At 57.5% G+C, this 18,017-nt stretch overlaps 2 protein-coding genes across 2 annotated transcripts in view; one reads left to right on the top strand and one right to left on the bottom strand.

The window, feature by feature from the left end:
- The window catches only part of CASP9 (caspase 9), a 40,473-nt gene extending 38,636 nt beyond the window's left edge, over positions 1-1,837 (top strand). Inside the window, exon 9 of the mRNA XM_045475750.1 lies at positions 1,505-1,837. Coding sequence (XP_045331706.1) covers positions 1,505-1,540 — 36 coding nt within the window. The 3' untranslated portion in view covers positions 1,541-1,837. The remainder of the gene's footprint in view (positions 1-1,504) is intronic.
- A 6,031-nt stretch (positions 1,838-7,868) lies between these two features.
- LOC123597228 (chymotrypsin-C) lies at positions 7,869-14,223 on the bottom strand. The gene is made up of 8 exons (XM_045475753.1): positions 14,110-14,223; positions 12,861-12,952; positions 12,674-12,771; positions 11,441-11,566; positions 10,421-10,557; positions 9,478-9,623; positions 8,552-8,704; positions 7,869-7,926 (listed from the first exon to the last, which is right to left on the bottom strand). Exons 1-8 carry the CDS (start codon positions 14,147-14,149, stop codon positions 7,912-7,914), a joined length of 807 nt encoding a protein of 268 aa, XP_045331709.1. The 5' UTR covers positions 14,150-14,223; the 3' UTR covers positions 7,869-7,911.
- Between the last annotated feature and the right edge of the window lie 3,794 nt (positions 14,224-18,017).

Genomic DNA, 18,017 nt, shown 5'->3' with positions numbered 1-18,017 from the left:
ACTGAGTGGCCTGTAACAGCTGCAGATTCTTCCTTCCACAGGCACAAGACGGTTACAGAATCTCTGGCCCAGGGTTTCTCAACCGCAGCACTATTTTGGGCAAGGATTCTTTGTTATCAGGGCTGTTCCTTGCACGGTGGGATATATGGCAGCATCCCTGGCCCCCACCCCCTAGAGGCCAGTAGCCCCTTCCCCCAAGTCATGGCAACCAGAAATGTCTCTGCATATTGCCAAATCTACCCTGGGGAGCAAAACGACCCCTTCTTCCCCTTTCCCAGTCTGCTCTCGTAGTCTCCCACCCGCTCAACCTCAAGCCCAACACAGAGGTGGGTGAGAGTCTTCCGGCAGGGCTCCCCGAGAAGCCCTGGGACTCTCTGATTGGACCGGCTTCAGGTCACATGCCCATGCCTGAACCAATTGCTGTGCTGGGGAAGGGGATGCAGTGCGTTGATTGGCCAGGCCTGGAGCTCAAGTCCTGCCCCTGACATTGGGGTGGAGGCTCCACCTAGGCCGTGGGTCTGAAGAGTAGGGGAGGGGCGGCCTGGACACCAACGTGCAGGCTTCAGAGAAAGGGCATGGAGCGGCTGGGCAGGTGGCGGTGACATGCCACCACAGCCTGCTCTCCCCTCTGGAGCTTCGTTCCTTATTTATATGTTGTTGGGCAGCAAGGCAGTCGGTAAACTTCGCTGGGCAGGGAGATGTGGTTGTGAACTTCTCGTGGCTTTTATGACTCATGCAGAAGGATTCCTCTGAGAAGCCAAGTTCAGTGGTTAGGGCCGGGGGTTTACACCCTGGTGCTTCCGTGTAGTGACTCCATGGTTTGGATCCTTGCCGCTCAGAGAGCGGTCTGGACCATGAGCAGCAGCAGCAGCACAGTTTAGGAACTGGTTAGAGATGCAGATCCTTGCCCCGCCCCTCCCTCCCCCCCCCCCCACCTGTCTGTTCAGCATCTGTGGTTTTTTTTTTTTCATTTTTATTTATTTTAATGTTTATTTTTGAGAGAGAGACAGAATGTGAGCAGAGCAGAGAGAGAGGGGGAGACACAGAATTCCAAACAGGGTCCAGGCTCGGAGCAAGTCAGTGCAGAGCCGGATGCGGGCTCGAACTCACAGCCGGGAGATCATGACGTGAGCCGAAGTCAGATGCTCAACGTACTGAGCCACCCAGGCATCCCTATTTATTATTTATTTTTGAGAGAGATAGAGAGAGAGAGAGCGAGAGCGAGAGGAGGGGAGGGGCAGAGAGAGAGGGAGACACAGAATCTGAAACAGGCTCCAGGCTCAGAGCTGTCAGCACAGAGCCTGATGCGGGGCTCGAACCCACAAACCCATGACATCATGACCTGAGCCAAAGTCGGTCGCTTAACTGACTGAGCCACCCAGGTGCCCCTCATCTGCAGTTTATTTAACAAGAAAGCCCAGGGGGTTCTTCTGCATGTTGAAATTTGGGAAGAACCAGGTTAGGGTAAATTTCATGGCTCTTCCTTCTCCGTTTCTTTGCCTAGCAAATAGAAACGAGAACAATTCCATCTGTCTCTTAGCGTTGTTGTTAGAATAAGAAACACCGGGAATAGTAAATGTGCACCAAAATGTTCACCCTTAAATCCTCGGACCTGCGGGCCTCAGGCATTAGGATAGCACAGAATTCTTCAAATGCTTCCGTCAAAGGATCCTAGTAGATTGAGGTTGGCAGACTTCTCTGTAAAGGACCAGATAGTAAATATTTGAGGCTTGCGGGCCATATGGTCTCTGCTGCAACAGTCAGCCATTCTGTTGCAGCACAAAAGCAGCCATATGGCATAGCTGTGTTCCAATAAAACTTTATTTACAAAACAGAATTTGGCTTGTGGGCTCTCGTTTGTACTAGAGCAATGATTTGGGGTTTAGCACTCAGCAGTCACCACACAGCAAAATGCCTCAGAAGTCTCATTTCTCACCCGGAAAGCTTCATCTGAATTCTGTGGCTGACTTCATAGCCAGAGCTGGGTTTATTTTAATTTAATTTGTTTTCTTCCCACCCAGGCTTCAAAGAAAATTGATGCTTCGGGGAGAGGCTTTGTGTTTATTCTCTGCCTTAGGCCTTCACCCTGGTCTGCCACCAAGTTAACCCTTGCAGACACGTGCCCCAGCCTGGTAAGGGTGAGCTTCGGGCAATTGGCCCCGAAGGCCTCCTGGGAATGAGGCCCTGTCTCCTAAGGTACAAAAGAGAGAGGGAAGATTTGCTAATAGGGCCCAGATGTGAGATCAGTAGCACTAATGACACCTATCACAAGCCTCTGTTATTTCACTGGCTTCCAACAGGGAAGGGGGGGGGGGGCGGAGGCCCATTTTACAGGTGGAGAAACAGACTCTGAGCGATTAAGGGACCCTGCTTGTCAGTGGTGGAATTCAGACCCCTGGCCCCATGAGCACCCTCCCTTCTGCCCTGTCGTAGTTCATGCTGTTCATTTGTGTCAGAGGTCCTGTGGATGGGCTGGATTGCCAACATGGGGCTGATTCCTCCCCCTCCCCTGTGTTCACACCTTTTGCCATATCACTTTGCAGTGTCCTTCCAGGAGGAGGGGGAGAGACAGGTGGAGCCCAGCTCCCCCGGCCAGACCCAGACTAGATCAGCTTACCCATCCCAGACCCCTGGAGAGGAGTGATTCCAGCCAAAGTCATCAGGGCCACCTAACTGACCCCCGACTGACCTCAGATACGTGAACCAGAAACACTGGTCATTGGATGCCTCGGAGGGTTTGTGGCTGGTGGTTATAAAGCATCATTACTTACCGCTAACTGATACGGTGTGTGCAAGGTGCCTGTGAACACCTGTGAAGCACAATTCGTTCAGTTTTCGGTCTCTCCAGACTCACCGCCAGCTTCCTTGAGGCTGGTCAGCACACCCATGCTTCACCTGTCCTTGTCAGGGCCACTACGAGGACCCCAAGGTGGGATCCTGAAGATCTGGGGCTTAGTGGCAGAATGACATAGTTGTGAGTCCCACAGGCCCTGAGGTCACACTGCCTGGGTTTAAGTCGTGGCGCCCGTTACTAGCTGTGTGGTCTTGGGGGAGTTTTTAAACCTCTCTGAGCCCTAGCGTCCTCATCTGTAAAGGGGGGATACTAATCAGGTTGCCACGATTATTAAGAGATTGTGTTGGGTCGGTGCCTGGCACACAGATTACCCAGCGCTCAGTACCCAGCGACTGCATTAGACTCACAACAGCACTCAGGGCTCATTGGCATGTGAGGCTCTCAGCCCCTAGGCCAGGGTTTCCTCTGCCCGGAGAAGAAGGTGGAGGTGGGAGGGTCAGTGCCTCGATGCCCCCTTTACCTCGCCTCCAACCGTAGGTTTGTGACCCCTCGACAAAGCACGCAAACCCTCGCGTCACCCAAGGGAGTCCTTCGTGCCCCCTCCCTTTCCTCTCCCCTGTGCTCCCACAGCGTACTCTAGATCTTGCCAGAAGGGAAGAGGGATGGCGTGGTGATTTCCTACTGCTGCTTTAACAAATTATCACAAATGCAGTGGCGTAAAAACACATAGAGTTACTACCTTACGGCTCGGAGGTCAGAGGTCCACAGTCAGCCTCAAGTGGGGCTGCAGCAGCACCGGGTCCGTCTGGAGGCTCCAGGGGAGAACCCCTTCCCTAGCCTTTTCCAACTTCTCCGGGCCGCCTGCCTTCCTCGGCTTGTGACCCCTTCCTCCACCTGCAAAGCCGGCAGCATAGCATCTTCAACTCGCCATCGGACCCTGACCCCCTGCCCCCGCCCTTATATCTCCTCTGCCCCGACCCTCCTGACTCCCGCTAGAGCCCTTAGGATGACATTGGGCTCAGCTGGGTGATGCAGGACACGCTCCCATTCCCAAGATCCTCAAATTAATCGCACCTGCAAAATCTCTTTTGCGACACAAAGCACGTCCGCAGGTTCTGGGGATCAGGCCGGACGTCTTTGGAGGGCCATTATTCTACCACAGATTGGCCTCGGAGGGGACAGTGACTCTGGGCCCCGAATCTAAGAATTTTACTCTCTTACTGAACCAACAGAACCGTGGATTATATTTTTATCATTTATTAGCTAATAACAAGTCATTTTGATAATTCAGTCACATCCCCAGAAGTTTATAGAGATTTGAGACTGGGGGTGGGGGGCGGCTAGTCCACACGACACGTATGCCTCTTAAGTAAGTACCGAATTATTCCTGAATTACTGAGCCCCTCTCTCCATCACCGCCTATGTGTTAATTTTGGACTGGTTCATTGCAGTAGCCTCTCAGCTGGCCTCCTTGCCTCCCCTCTTGCCTGCTGCTGTCAGATGAACGCTCTGATGTGTGCATCTGAACACGGCGGTCCCCTCTCTATCTATAACCTTTCTGTGGCTCTCCATTGCCCTCAGAATAAAGTTCCAACAACCTTCCACCACAACCACAAGGCTGTCCGTGAAAGGCCTTTGCTCACTTTCCAGCCCATCTCTTGCCACTCCCTGCTTGGGTGACCAATCATCCCAATTTGCCTGGGACTGTCCCCATGTTAGCTCTGAAAGTCCCACATCCTGGAAAACTACTCCGTCACTCCATCCCTGCCCTTCACCTTAGGCTTTAGCAACACCTGCTGCTGAGAAACATCTTCCAAGCAGCTATCGTGACGCTGCTCATCCCCTTCTCTTAGTAGGAAAGCAACCCCTTATATTATCCCCGATGGTACCAGTTAGGGGTGTGCTGAACTTCAAGTAACTGACGACCTGGTTACAGTGGTTAAAACACATGCAGGTTTATTTTTTTTTCACATAAAAAGACATTCAGAGCATGGTTGCTGGCTTTGGATCTTGATGATATTGGAGCTCATAGCTGCAATTCTCTTGGCCACAAGATGGCTGCCTCAGCTCCAGGTATCACATCCGTGTTCATATTCTGGCAGGGCAGTAGAGTGTGGTGGCCAAGAGCATGGGTTCTGGATCCAACATCTGGATCCTAGCCCCATCACCTCCTGGTTAAGTCACCTTGGGAAGTCACCAGCCCTCTCTAGCCTCAATTTTCTCATCTCTAAAATACCTCATAGGGTTGTTTTGGAGATTAAGTGAGGTAATACATGTAAAACCTGTAGGACAGCTAGTGCCTGGCACATAGGAAGTGCTCAATATGTGTTAGTTTTTATTATTATAACTGCAAGGGACCTGAGGACATTTAGTATTTATAACCTCCAATATACATAAAGATGGACATAAAAGGAGTTGGCTGGGAATGAAGTTTGGGTCAAGTCACCAGCAGCATCTTCTGTATTTGGGTACCTTCTATTCAGATTTTAAGACTCAGGGGCGCCTGAGTGGCTCAGTGGGTTGTGTCCGACTCTTGGTTTTCGGCTCAGGTCATGATCTCGCAGTTCACGGGTTCAAGCCCCACATCGGGCTCTGTGCTGACAGCTCGGAGCCTGGAGCCTGCTTTCGATTCTGTGTCTCTCTCTCTCTCTCTGCCCCCCCCCCCCCCCTTCTCACACTCTGTCTCTCTCAAAAAAATAAACATTTAAAAAAAAAAAGACTCAGCTTGGGCGTCACCACCTCCAGGAAGCTACCCTGGACTCCTCCTGCCAACTGACACTGGGCTAAGTGTCCCCTTTCTATGCTCCTGGTCTGTATTCCAACCTTCATACTTACACCCAGTAAGTATGATCAAGAAATCTGTCTCTCGGTCTGTCTTCTGCAGAGCAGAGATCTTGTCTGAACCATCCCTGGATTCCCAGGACTGAGCTGATGCCAGGCTGCTTGAGGGCCTCTTTGTTGAGTAGATAAAGTCTTTCCTGAGAATCGCCTTGGCCTAGTAAGGTATGGGGGGTCTGTCTGGTCCCTATGTCCAGGAGCCAGACCCTGATGGGGAAACCTGACAGCTCATGGGCCAGCCAGGGACAGCTGTGGCTGAGGTCTCTCCCAGCAGGAGTCCAGAGGCCGGGGTGGGGGCGCTCCCTCCAAGCACGAGTGCGTGGTCAGGGGTCCGGGGCCCAGGTTCCCACTCGGACACTAGATCTCTCTCTTTTTTGGCCCCACTTGCCCTCTAGTTGGCCTCAGGAGGGCTCCCTTCCCTGAGCCTCTGTGGCTCATGCATTACTGGCCCTCCGTGCCTGTGACCTCGCCCAGCTCTTTCTTCTCTGTTTCCCTGCCAGTCTGATACAGCAAAAGCTTTTCCAGCTCGGACCTGCTGTGACTGTGCCTGGAGGCCACCGTTTCCCTCGAACCTGCGCCCCCTGAAGGAGGCGCTGGGACCCTCCTCCTTCTCACGGTGCCCAGCACAGGGCTGGCGTAGGTCAGCGCTCTGGACATTTCTCGACCAAGAAAGCCCGAGCTGACAGCAGCCCTGGGGTCTGATCTAGGGTGGGGGATATGGGGGAGTCTCTTTCTCAGGGAGCCAGTGGTCGTCCCTGAGCAACGGGCATTCTCCTGTGGCCATCCTTTCTGGGCCGGGGAGCTGTTCTTGGGGAGACCCCATCCTCTCCGGGCCGGGAGCTGTTCTTGGGGAGACCCCATCCTCTCCGGGCCGGGGAGCTGTTCTTGGGGGGACCCCATCCTCTCCGGGCCGGGGAGCTGTTCTTGGGGGGACCCCATCCTCTCCGGGCCGGGGAGCTGTTCTTGGGGGGACCCCATCCTCTCCGGGCCGGGGAGCTGTTCTTGGGGGGACCCCATCCTCTCCGGGCTGGGAGTGTTCTTGGGGGGACCCCTTCCTCTCCGGGCCGGGGAGCTGTTCTTGGGGGGACCCCTTCCTCTCCGGGCCGGGGAGCTGTTCTTGGGGGGACCCCTTCCTCTCCGGGCCGGGGAGCTGTTCTTGGGGGGACCCCTTCCTCTCCGGGCCGGGGAGCTGTTCTTGGGGGGACCCCTTCCTCTCCGGGCCGGGGAGCTGTTCTTGGGGGGACCCCATCCTCTCCGGGCTGGGAGCTGTTCTTGGGGGGACCCCATCCTCTCCGGGCCAGGGAGCTGTTCTTGGGGAGACCCCATCCTCTCCGGGCCGGGGAGCTGTTCTTGGGGAGACCCCATCCTCTCTGGGCCGGGGAGCTGTTCTTGGGGAGACCCCATCCTCTCCGGGCCGGGAGCTGTTCTTGGGGAGACCCCATCCTCTCCGGGCCGGGGAGCTGTTCTTGGGGGGACCCCATCCTCTCCGGGCTGGGAGCTGTTCTTGGGGGGACCCCATCCTCTCCGGGCCAGGGAGCTGTTCTTGGGGAGACCCCATCCTCTCCGGGCCGGGGAGCTGTTCTTGGGGAGACCCCATCCTCTCTGGGCCGGGGAGCTGTTCTTGGGGAGACCCCATCCTCTCCGGGCCGGGAGCTGTTCTTGGGGGGACCCCATCCTCTCCGGGCCGGGGAGCTGTTCTTGGGGGGACCCCATCCTCTCCGGGCCGGGAGCTGTTCTTGGGGGGACCCCATCCTCTCCGGGCCGGGGAGCTGTTCTTGGGGGGACCCCATCCTCTCCGGGCCGGGAGCTGTTCTTGGGGGGACCCCATCCTCTCCGGGCCGGGGAGCTGTTCTTGGGGGGACCCCATCCTCTCCGGGCCGGGAGCTGTTCTTGGGGGGACCCCATCCTCTCCGGGCCGGGGTGATGTCTGAGGACCCACCAGGCTCCTCTGTGGAGGCAGGATCAGGAAGGGGGTGATTTGATCAGGCCACTGTGGTCCACAGCCTGTGAGATGTTGGGGGGTAAGTGTCTGGTGTGGCCTTAACTCTCATCCTTTGAGGCTACCATGTGGCTTTCTGGGGTTCCCTCTCCACTGGCACCCCAGCAGCATCCTCCACAGCCGAACCAGGTGGGCCGAGGGGGTCTCTCCCTGCATCCCTGGTGTGGAAAGGGGCAGCCCCTACAGAGCCCGGGGGCCCGCGGGGGAGGCACACATCACAAATGCAGGCAGCCTGAGGGGGGAGGGACGTTTATTGGGGTTGTAGGCTCCCAAGGATGAATCACAGCTGCATTTTCTGGAAGAACAGAGAACAACAGGGGGAGGGACTTGGATGGAGGTGTGTGTGTGTGTGCCCCCTTCTGGGGCAGCACGAGGCTCTGCCGGGGAGAGAACACTGCCCGAGAGGAGGAAGGGGGTGTGGCAGGCAGCCCCACGGCCTTGACAAGCCCGTCTCGCCTCTGCCCAAGGGGTCTGAGCCCCCTGGGGACTTTAGACCACTGTGCAAATGGGGGCTCAGAACACATCCTGTCCCCCCGGCATGAGGCTCCGAAGTCCAGAGTGACCCTCTGTTCCCCCATCCCCGGGTACATGTGGCCACCCCTGCTGACCCCTCTCCCCTGCTGGGCCCTGCTCTCATGGGGTTTCACTTTGGTGGCAGGGGCGGGGCTGGGGGGGACTGGTGTGGTGCCTGGGGTGGATCCACAAGCACTCGCTGAAGCTGGTGGATAAAGGGATGAAGTTAGTGACTGTTTCCTTCACTGCACCTGACTCAACATCCGCAGACAGGAAGCCCGTGGCACCTCCCGAGTGGGCGAGTGAGTGAATGAATGAAGGCGCGAAGGAGCGAGTGAAGGGATGGGTGGGGGGGTGGGTGAAGGGCTGGTGGGGGCGGGAAGAAGGGCTCGGAGACGGGCACCCACCTCATTGATCCAGTCGATGTAGGCGGACACGCGGGTGAAGACCGTGGGCTTCTTAAGGGTGTTGCAGCCCAGCCCGGAGCCAAAGCTCACGATGCCTCGCACCTCCCAGGAACCGTTCTCAGCCTGGCAGTTCAGTGGGCCGCCCGAGTCTCCCTGCGGCCGACCGAGCAGAGGTCAGCCCCTGGGCCTCCCCCAGAGGCTTGGGAAGCAGGGGCGGGTCACGGGGGTGGGGGGATAGGGGGTTAAGACCCCCTGTTTTGGCCTCGGCCTGTCCACGGGGAGGGAGGCGGTGGGGGTGCGGTTTGGGAGTCCCAGGCTAGCTCTTAGGTTGCTGTGTGATCTTGGGATAAGGATAACCCTCTCTGTGCCTTGGCTTCCCTAGCTGTTCAGGTCGTGTCTAAGGCTCTGCGAGCTGCACAGAGAGGTGAGGATGCCAGGAGCCACACTGGAGACCCGGGGAAGCGAGGAAGGGTGGGAGTGGGGGGAGGGGTCGTGTGTTTGAAAACAGGACCGTTTCTGATGGTTTTAGATGTTTCTGGGTCAGGTTGCCTAAGCCCCCTGCCTCTGACTTCGATGAGGTCTCTTCTACGCTTGTTACACTTGGTCCTCACGTCAACCCTGTGCTCACGGTGCCTCCATTTTATAGCTGGGAAAACTGGGGCTCAGAGAGGGGAAGCAGCCTGCCCAAGACTGCACGGCTACCAAGTGGCGGGATTAGGACTCGAACTCGCTCCACACCCCTGCCCGCACGATGGCGCGGAGGGGTGGGGCTGACAGGTTTCCCCTGAGCCTCCCGGCCCCAACCAGGGAGAGGGTTTGCTCATGCGGGTCCCCCCCCCGCCCCCCGCACCTCCTTTGCCCTCCTCACTGCCCCCTTCCACTTGGCCGCGTGGGGCAGGGACACGGTGCGGGGTGCGGACACTCACGTTGCAGGCCGAGATGACGCCGTCCCCGCCTGCACACACCATGGTGTCCTTCACCATGCTTCCCCACCAGTCCTTCTGGGTGCACGTGGTGTGGTCCACCACGGGCTGCAGGCCCTGCTGGAGCTCGTCGGCAATCGGGCCGTTGGCTGGGTGGGGGGGGGGGGAGGAGAGGGGGACAGATGTTGGCCCCGCGTCAGCCCGGACGGCGCCAGGCCTTCGGGGAACAGAGGGCTGGACGGGGCCGGGGCGGGACCCAGGTGAGCTCTGGCTACCCTCGGGGGCAGCCACACACACACACACACACACACACACACGGGCCCTTAACCGAGAGAAATGACTCCGAGCCTGCGGTCCCAAAGTCTGAGTCAGAGACCCTTCCGAGGGTGGGGAAGGGAGCCCGCGGGAGGCAGAGCTCATCTGTAGGAAGCCCTCCAGAGATAACCAGTGAGTTGACTTATCTTTAACTTGGATTCTGGGGTTTCCCCAGGGTCATCATTCCCTTGTCGCGTCCGCCTTTGGTGTCCTACCATCCGAGGTCTTTCTTCCCCCCGGATTTTCCCAGGACAGACCTGCGTGTTTCTGTGAGTCTTCTGTGCGTTCACTTATTTGCATGCAGCCTTTTAACTTAGGCATATGGTTTTCCAGAAGCTCCAATCCCCTGCCCCCAGCGGCTTGCCTGGTTTATTTCGTAGTCAATTAGACCAGGCGCTGCTCTGAGTACTTGACAAGTTCCAATCTTACAACACCCCTTAGGTGCCCTTGCGAGAGGGTCTGACACGTGGTAGGTGCTTAACAAATACGAGCTGTTACTATCACGAAGGTAAAACGGATGTGAAGATGTGGAGACAGAAAGGAAAAGGGTCGGGCAAGGGCGGCGGTGCGCTTATCGTGGGAGCCGCTTCCTCCAGGAAGGCTCTCATGATTTGCCGGGGGCTGTACTCACTCCAGAGGCGGCCCCAGCCTGTGACGTAGCAGGGGTAGTCTTGAGGCAGCAAAGAGCCCTTCTCCGGCAGGCATGCCAACTGGATGGTGGCGCTCAGCTGCACGGGCTCCGCCAGCTTGATGAGGGCAATGTCGTTGCTGGAATCCAAAGTGGAGGCGGTGAGTGTGTAGGAGGACGCTGGCTCTGCGAGCTAAGGCTAAGCAGCCCAGGCTGTCAGCCGGGAGCCAAGCCTAGGGTGACCAGGAGTCCTCCTTGAGGACAGTGAGTTTCCTAGTGGCAGAGATGACACCCGCCTTCCAACACTGCAGCGCGCCCCTTGAGAGGAAACTTCTGTCTCATGTGCCTTCCCGTCATGCGAGGCTCTATGGGGGGGGGGGGGGGAGACTAGAGCAGGAACTTTCCGAGCCGCTGCAGGCTACGTACCAACCAGACATGACCTTAAAGCCAATTGGAAATGATCGAAGAGGGGCCCCTGCAGATGCAACTTTTAATATTTTCATGTGAACAGAATGGAAGTTGGTGAGCCTAGGCAGAGCTGGTTGGATTCCCTGTTCTGCCACATACTGGGCTGTGTGACCTGGGACGTGTTCCCTCACCTCTCTGAGTCTGGGCTGTGTGACCTGGGACGTGCTCCTTAACCTCTCTGAGTCTCGGTTCCTTGTTTAGGGCTGTTGTGACAATTAAGTAAGATTATTGCAAGACGGGCATACAGGAGGCACTCAGTAACGGCGAGTCCTGGCTTGGCCTCTGGCTGAGAGACTTCAGGCAAGACACCGTGGGGGCCTCGGGGGTCTTTATTCCACGTGGAGCTTCTGGGAACCCTTGGCCAATGATGGAGACGGAAGAGGCGTCCGTCTCCATTTAGCGTTTCTCCGTTTTGCATAAAGGGGTCATCTGCTGGCTGTTCAGGGTGAGGACGGGGTCCAGGGACAGGGTGGGGGCAGGTTCTGTCATATCGGGGACCCCCACCGCCCCCATATCGGCGCTTCCCCCAGGGGCCGTGAAACGGCGGGCACTCACCGCACCAGGAAGGAGTTCCACTTCTCGTGGACAAAGATGGTGTCCACATTTGCGAACAGGGAGCCTTCCTCATCGTCCACCACCAGGTTGTTCTTGCCCAGGGCCACGCGGTAGGTCTTGGTGTTGCTGAGCAGAGGAAGGGGACTGGGTCAGGGGGGCTTCCTGCCCTTGCTGGCCAGAGGGGTAGGGAGGGAACTCGGAGCTTTGGCGGCCCAGGCCTGTGGCCACCGTGGGCGTCGTTTTGGGGAAGCCAGTCTCCATCGGCACGGACCCTCCCCGGGGCTCAGGGTAAGGACCCTGCTCTCGGAGTCGAGTCTACGCTGATTCCCAGGGGGGGCGGCCCTGGGCCTCGGTTTCCCTCATCTGTACGGCGGAGACAGCGTTGGCATCGCCTGCCCAGGTGGCTGTGACGCGAGCCGGTCCAAGCCGCCACCGCCTCTCGCCCGGATGATCTTGCGTTCGTCCCTGCCTCCCCCGTCTCCTGCTATCCTCGCACACGCTGCTCCTGCCACCCCTGCTCGCACGCTATTTCTCACACCTACCAAGTAGCCTCCCTCCTCCTGGTCTTCGCACTGGCTGTTCCCCTGTCCGGAACACCCTTCCCTTACTTCCCTCGGGTCCTCCCCTGGCCACCCCGTTTAAAATGGGACCCCTTGGGGCGCCTGGGTGGCGCAGTCGGTTAAGCGTCCGACTTCAGCCAGGTCACGATCTCGCGGTCCGTGAGTTCGAGCCCCGCGTCGGGCTCTGGGCTGATGGCTCAGAGCCTGGAGCCTGTTTCCGGTTCTGTGTCTCCCTCTCTCTCTGCCCCTCCCCCGTTCATGCTCTGTCTCTCTCTGTCCCAAAAAAAAATAAAAAAAAAAATAAAAAAAAACGTTGAAAGAAAAAAAATAAAAAAATAAAAAAATAAAATGGGACCCCTTCCGCTTTCCAGCCTGCCTTATTTTTCCTCGTTGCCACTCGATATGTCAGATGGCTACTCGTTGAATGGTCTGTTGCTCTTATGCTAGAATGTAAGCTCCCTGCGAGCACGGAGTGTCCTCACCGCCGCGTGCCCTGGCCTGCTGTGGGCGCACAATAAATGCTTGCCGCATGAAGAGGTGAATGGCGAAGTTACTGGGTAGAAGCGGCTTCGGGAGCCCAGTGCCTGGGGTGTGTAGTAGGTGCTCAATAAAAGCAGTCATCAGGCTGGCACCCCGGGGCGGGGGCGGGGTCCCTGGGCGTCACCCCGCTCACCTGATGCAGTGGGCGGCTGTGAGCACGAAGCTGTTGGCAATCAAGGTGCCGCCACACGTGTGTCTCCACGTGCCATTCTTGAGGTACTGGAGAGAGATCTGGAGCGGGGGGGCCACATGTCAGCCCCGGGACCCTCACCCCGCCACCCTCTCCAGCCCACCTCCCACCCCTGCAGCGGCATGCTTACCTGCCAGGGCCAGCTGTGGGGCCTGGCATTGTCTCCTCCTACCACTCGGGCCGATAGGTTGGGCAGGAAGCTGGGGACCCCGCAGCTGGAGGCTGGGGGATTCGGGAGGGGAAGCGCACGGGTGAGAGGGGCCGGCATCCCCAGCAGGGAAGGGGCAGGTGGCAAGGGCACAGGCTTTGGGGCTGGGCAGACGCGGGCTCAAGTGTTACTGCCTGGGGAGACCGTCTAGGTCTCTGGGCCTCAGCTTCCCTGTCTGTGAAATGGGAAGAGTGGCGCTAGCTCGGTGAGTTTGAACCGAGGACGAAATCAGACAACGCGTAGCAAGAGTTTAGCAAAAGGCCTGGCGCGGAGTGAATGTTTGAGGCGTTGAAGGAACTAAAAAGGCAGCTGCGTGTGTGTCCCCAGATAAAGCTGCGTCTTTCATTCTCTCCCTGCTGTCCCTTTTTAGACCGCGGCAAAATGGGGGTGTGTGAGCACCGAATCCAGGGTTCCAGACCGTCAGAGCTGGGGAGCTGTGTGGAGCGGTCAGGAGCATGTGCTCTGCAGCGAGATGGACCGGGACTCAAATTCCGGCTCTACCGTTAACCAGTCATGTGATCTCAGGCAAGATCCTGAGCCTCGCTGAGCCTCAGTTCCTCGTCTGTAAAATGGAGGTGTTGATAGACCCTGCCGTTCAAGGTTGCTGCGCCAATCAAATCAGCTCCTGCCTGTCAAGGGCTTAGCACGGTGCCGGGCATATGGTAAATATGTAACAAACAGGAAGCTGCTATTATTACTTAGGACTGTCGTTGTCGTTAGCCGGAAGGACTCTCAATCAAGTGCTCTCATCTGTCAAAGGAGCCAGTGAGATCTAGAGAGGTGAAGTGGCTTGTTGTTGTCCCGCCCAGAGTAAGTGACATTCAAGCCAAGTCCCTTGATTCCTGTCTGGGAGAAGGTCACCAAAATGGGTGAACGAAGCATCGGTCCCCAAGGAAGAGATGCCAACGCTGAGAAAGCCAGGCCCTTATGGTCCCTGGAGAGAGCCCAGGATGAGGCGGTGACTGTCCCCCGGCCACATCATCAGCCTATTTTGCAGATATGGAAACAAGAGTTGCCCAGCAGGCGAGTGGCTTGTTTGACACACAGCTGGTCGCCCCAAATCCCCTTTCCTGGAACTGGGGAGAGCCCCCCACCGCTCTCCTTGTCCCCGGGGAGGCCAGCCTGAGCACAGAGCCTGCAGGCCACAGCTAGTCCCCGCCCCACGGCTTACCACAGGCCAGGAGCGCGGCAAGGATGGTGAAGCCCAACATGTTGCGAGTGGGACTGGCTCAGGACCGAGTGGCCGTCGAGGTGGGCAGGGACACACTTATAGGCAGGTGTGGGGGTGGGACCACCTGCTCAAGGCCGAGCCGCCCCTCGGAGAGAAACCTGTTCCGACAAGGCCCTTTCCCTGACCTTGGGCGGTTACTGTTTAATTTGGACAGGAAATGGGGCTGGCTCAGAGGCATGGGTTTCCCAAATCTCCCAAGACAGAGCAAATTCTGAGGCCCGCACGTTTGGGGGGACCCCCGTCACTCTGCCTGGAGCGTGCTCTCCTCCTCTGTCCCTAACTCACACTGTTTAATTAGCATTGATCGGGCACCTATCATTTATTGGGCCTCGTGCCCGGTGCTTCCCGCATTCACTCAATTGTTCCGACGTGAAGTAGACGCTTTTATCCCCGCAGCGAGGAGGAGCAACTCAGGGGGTCAGCGACTGCCCAGGGTCACACAGCTGGGTGACAACAGAACCCAGATTTGAAGCCGGGACTTCTAACGCCAGCCTGGGGTTCATCCTGCCGCGGTCCGCCGTTTCCTTCTCTCTCTTCCCCTCTCTTCTTTCTTCTTCATTCAACTCATATTGTCTGGTCTTGGGGTACCCTCTGCCTTCTTGCTGTGGATGGAGGCGGAGGTCCGGCAGCCCCTGGGAGGTGCCCGGTTGGCCGAATTCCTCCCCAGAGCCACAGTTATCTCCCTGCAAAGTCCGGGTCTCTCCGTCTCTAAAAGGGGCGGAGAGGACTAAATGCATCCCCGGCGACTGACTGTTGGTCCCAAGGCGCCCTAACTTGAGCGTCAAGGTCGAGTGGCAGATCTGGGCTGGTGGCACTTGGTGTGGGTCCAGAGCACTGCGTGTCCAGAGTTTCCATCCAGAGCCCCGGCAGTCTGGGCTTAGTGTTTGGTTTCACCCATTTGCGCCGAGGCCTGACTGGGGCCTGGCCAGTTCGATTCTCCTCTCCCTCCCCTTTCTGCCCTTTGGATGTTGTAACAGTGCTTATCTGAGGGTGCTAACTATTTTATTCAGCTTAAGTTCTTTCTTAAAAGCGAGCATCCATGACTTTGGTAATAGAAAGATCAAGAAACGTTTGGTAAAAAGAGACCGAAAGACAGGGAGCGTAAAGGTATGTGTAGGGGTCTTTCCTGCCGCATTGAGGATCTCAGGCTGCGGGGAACTTTCTGTTGTGTTCTCGAGGCCGGTCCTGACAGCGGGGTCGGTGGCTGCTACACCTCGGACCCGGAGCAGACCCGAGCGCTGCAAAGGGTCAGCCTGGCCTGCAGACAGACCTTGTACGCGGAGAGGTGGCCTGAGCTTCGTGGTGGATCTTGGGAGCGGCGGGAGATCAGACTTCTGGTTTCTGGCTCCGTTAGTGACTTTCCGGATGGCCCTGGGTCTTGGGGAAGCTCTTTGGGCCTCAGTTTCTCTTGAGCAACGTGGGGAAATGATGAACTGGGACTTTGCTGTGGACACTGGGGGACGCAACGACCTCAGTCACGTGCACACACCCACAGCTACACGAGCTCCCGGGGACAGGCAGACAGACACACGCGCATACATGCGCCTCCATATGTGTGCATGTGTCACAAGTGTAGCCTGTTCACTTATACACACATGTACACAAACCTAGAAATGACCCCGAACACACACACACACAAGAACTGAGGTACCAGAAGAAGAGTCAAGAATTTTCTTCTTTTTGGGGACGTTTGCAGAGACACTGACCTTTTTTTTTTTTTTTTTTTAATTTGTTTTAATGTGTATTTATTCTTGAGAGATAGAGACACCGCGAGCAGGAGAAGGGCGAAGAGAGAGGGAGACGCAGAATCGAGAGAAGGCTCCAGGCTCCGAGCCGTCAGCACAGAGCCCGACGCGGGGCTCGAACCCACGAACCGTGTGGCCACCGTGCGGATGGACCAGTCGGCCGGGACCCCTCCTCGCGTCAGGTTACTGAGTGGCTGCGTCTTGGGGACCGTTCTGTGGCTCGTCATGGGAGCCTTCTCTGGGCCCCAGAAGGTGCCTCTGGCTGTGTCCCAGAGCAGCTAATTCTGGAGCAGAGAATTGTGTTCTCACTGGGGGCAAAGGGGCAGAGGTGGGACTGCCAGCCCCTGCTGGCTTGGAGCCCTGGTCAGAGGACGCCATTACCCCAGTGGTCCAAACTAAGTTACGGCGGTGACATGTGGTTGGCTGACCTGATTTTCTGGCCTTGGGAACAAGAGGTAAAGAAGCTGCCATGGTGTGTGTGTGTGTGTGTGTGTGTGGGGTGGGTTGTTACACTCGATCTTAGCCAAAAGGCGGAGAGGCGATGGGGAGGGGTTGTTAATATCTGCAGAGGGGGGCTCTGTGGAGTGAATTTCCTGGATTAACTTGATGAAACACTTGACTGTTTTGTTTGTCCAGACTGTGAGGTGCTGATGGACTGTGTACATAGAGGCCATCCCTCCCTCCCTCCTTCCCTCCCTCCATCCACCCATCCCTCCCTCCATCCATTCATCCATCCCTCCACTCCTCCCTCCCTTCCTTCCTTCCTTCCTTCCTTCATTCCTTCCTTCCTTCCTCCCTTCCTTCCTTCCTTCCTTCCTTCCTTCCTTCTGCCCGCATTTGCTTGGCCTTGTGCTAGGCCTGGGGCTGCAGAGATAAGACCCCCTCACAACTGCTGGAGCTCCCTGCTGGGCATGGCAACAAGCGTTTCTCAGAGTGTTCGGGCTGAGGGCTGGCAGCCCTCTGAACGAGAAGAGGTTAGTTCTGGGAGCTGGGAGCTGGGTGGGGGTGCAGATCGCAGAAGGATTACTTCTCTACAGCCTCCAGGTCCAAGATGAACTTGAGGACTTGAGGGTGTGAGAATGTTGGAATCCTCATTCTCACCACCCTTGAAGTCTGTGACTCCCGGGGCCTGGAGTGGGGCCTCCCAGGGCCCAGGCATTCAGGGCCAGACTGTCCTGGAAAAATAATCAAGGGTGACTTGGCAGTGGCTGAGGTCGTCGAGGGGGTGGGGGGAACCTCAGGAGAAGCCGTGCCAAGGTTGGGAGCCAGGGGTGGTGAGAGCCTGAGAAATGGGGCAGGTGTCACTGATGGGGGCCCATATTTTCTAGTCGCCAGGACAGGACTACAGGACTCTCCGGTGGCAGCTGCTACTTGGGTGAGGGCCACTAAGGGACCAGCTGGCGGGGGGAGGGGGGGCCGGGGGCTGGCAGTGCTTCTCCTTAAAACCAGATGTAAGTACTGGGGGTTCAGAGGCGGTCTGGGGGCTCACTGCAGGGTTTTGGTGTTTGGTGATGGAGGCCGAGGGAATGGGGCCTGGGAGGGGATTGAGGAACTGTCTCCCTTTCCCACTCTTGGGCCCTGAACCACTCGGGCCTCTTTGCGCCTCAGCCTGTTCCCTCCGCTGGGGCTGGAGTGGGGGTCTCGTGCAGGCCGAGGCTGAGGGACCACCCCCCCCCGCCCGGCGGAGCCCTGTTGGTGGAGGGTCCCGGTGTGGGACCGCTGGCTTGTGTCCTCCCATTTGGAGGGCTCGAGGCCCACAACCATCACCGGGTCAGCTGGAAGGCGAGGGCTCTAGAGGTTGAGTTTTAGCCCTTCCCTGTCAGGGTCCTCTCTGCCTTTCGTTCTGAGACCCTCTGAGCTAGGACATTAGGGGTTCTGATGTTCATCCCCTTGGGAAAGGAGTATTGAGGGGCAATGCTTAACCTAACATGCTGTGTTAATGATGGTGGCATTCTCCAGGAAACACACTCCAAGGACGATGTCCTCCCGGTGCAGGGTCTGTGACAGAGCCCTGTGACAGAGCCCACCCGGTGGGCGGGCGGGGGAGGTGGGGGGTGGGAGATCGGAATGGCATCCTGGCTGCTGCAGTACCAGCCATGTCCA

This window comes from Leopardus geoffroyi, chromosome C1, assembly GCF_018350155.1.
Source record: "Leopardus geoffroyi isolate Oge1 chromosome C1, O.geoffroyi_Oge1_pat1.0, whole genome shotgun sequence".
NCBI classification, from domain to species: domain Eukaryota; kingdom Metazoa; phylum Chordata; class Mammalia; order Carnivora; family Felidae; genus Leopardus; species Leopardus geoffroyi.
This window is presented reverse-complemented; position numbering and strand designations above follow the sequence as displayed.

Excerpts from the sequence above, each read along its gene's own strand:
- LOC123597228 (XM_045475753.1), bottom strand. The coding sequence starts at position 14,149 with ATGTTGGGCTTCACCATCCTTGCCGCGCTCCTGGCCTGTG. Across the intron at positions 11,567-12,673 it reads ACAGCCGCCCACTGCATCAG|CAACACCAAGACCTACCGCG; the intron begins GTGAGCGGGGTG and ends TCCTCTGCTCAG. Across the intron at positions 9,624-10,420 it reads AGGCTGGGGCCGCCTCTGGA|CCAACGGCCCGATTGCCGAC; the intron begins GTGAGTACAGCC and ends CCCCCCACCCAG.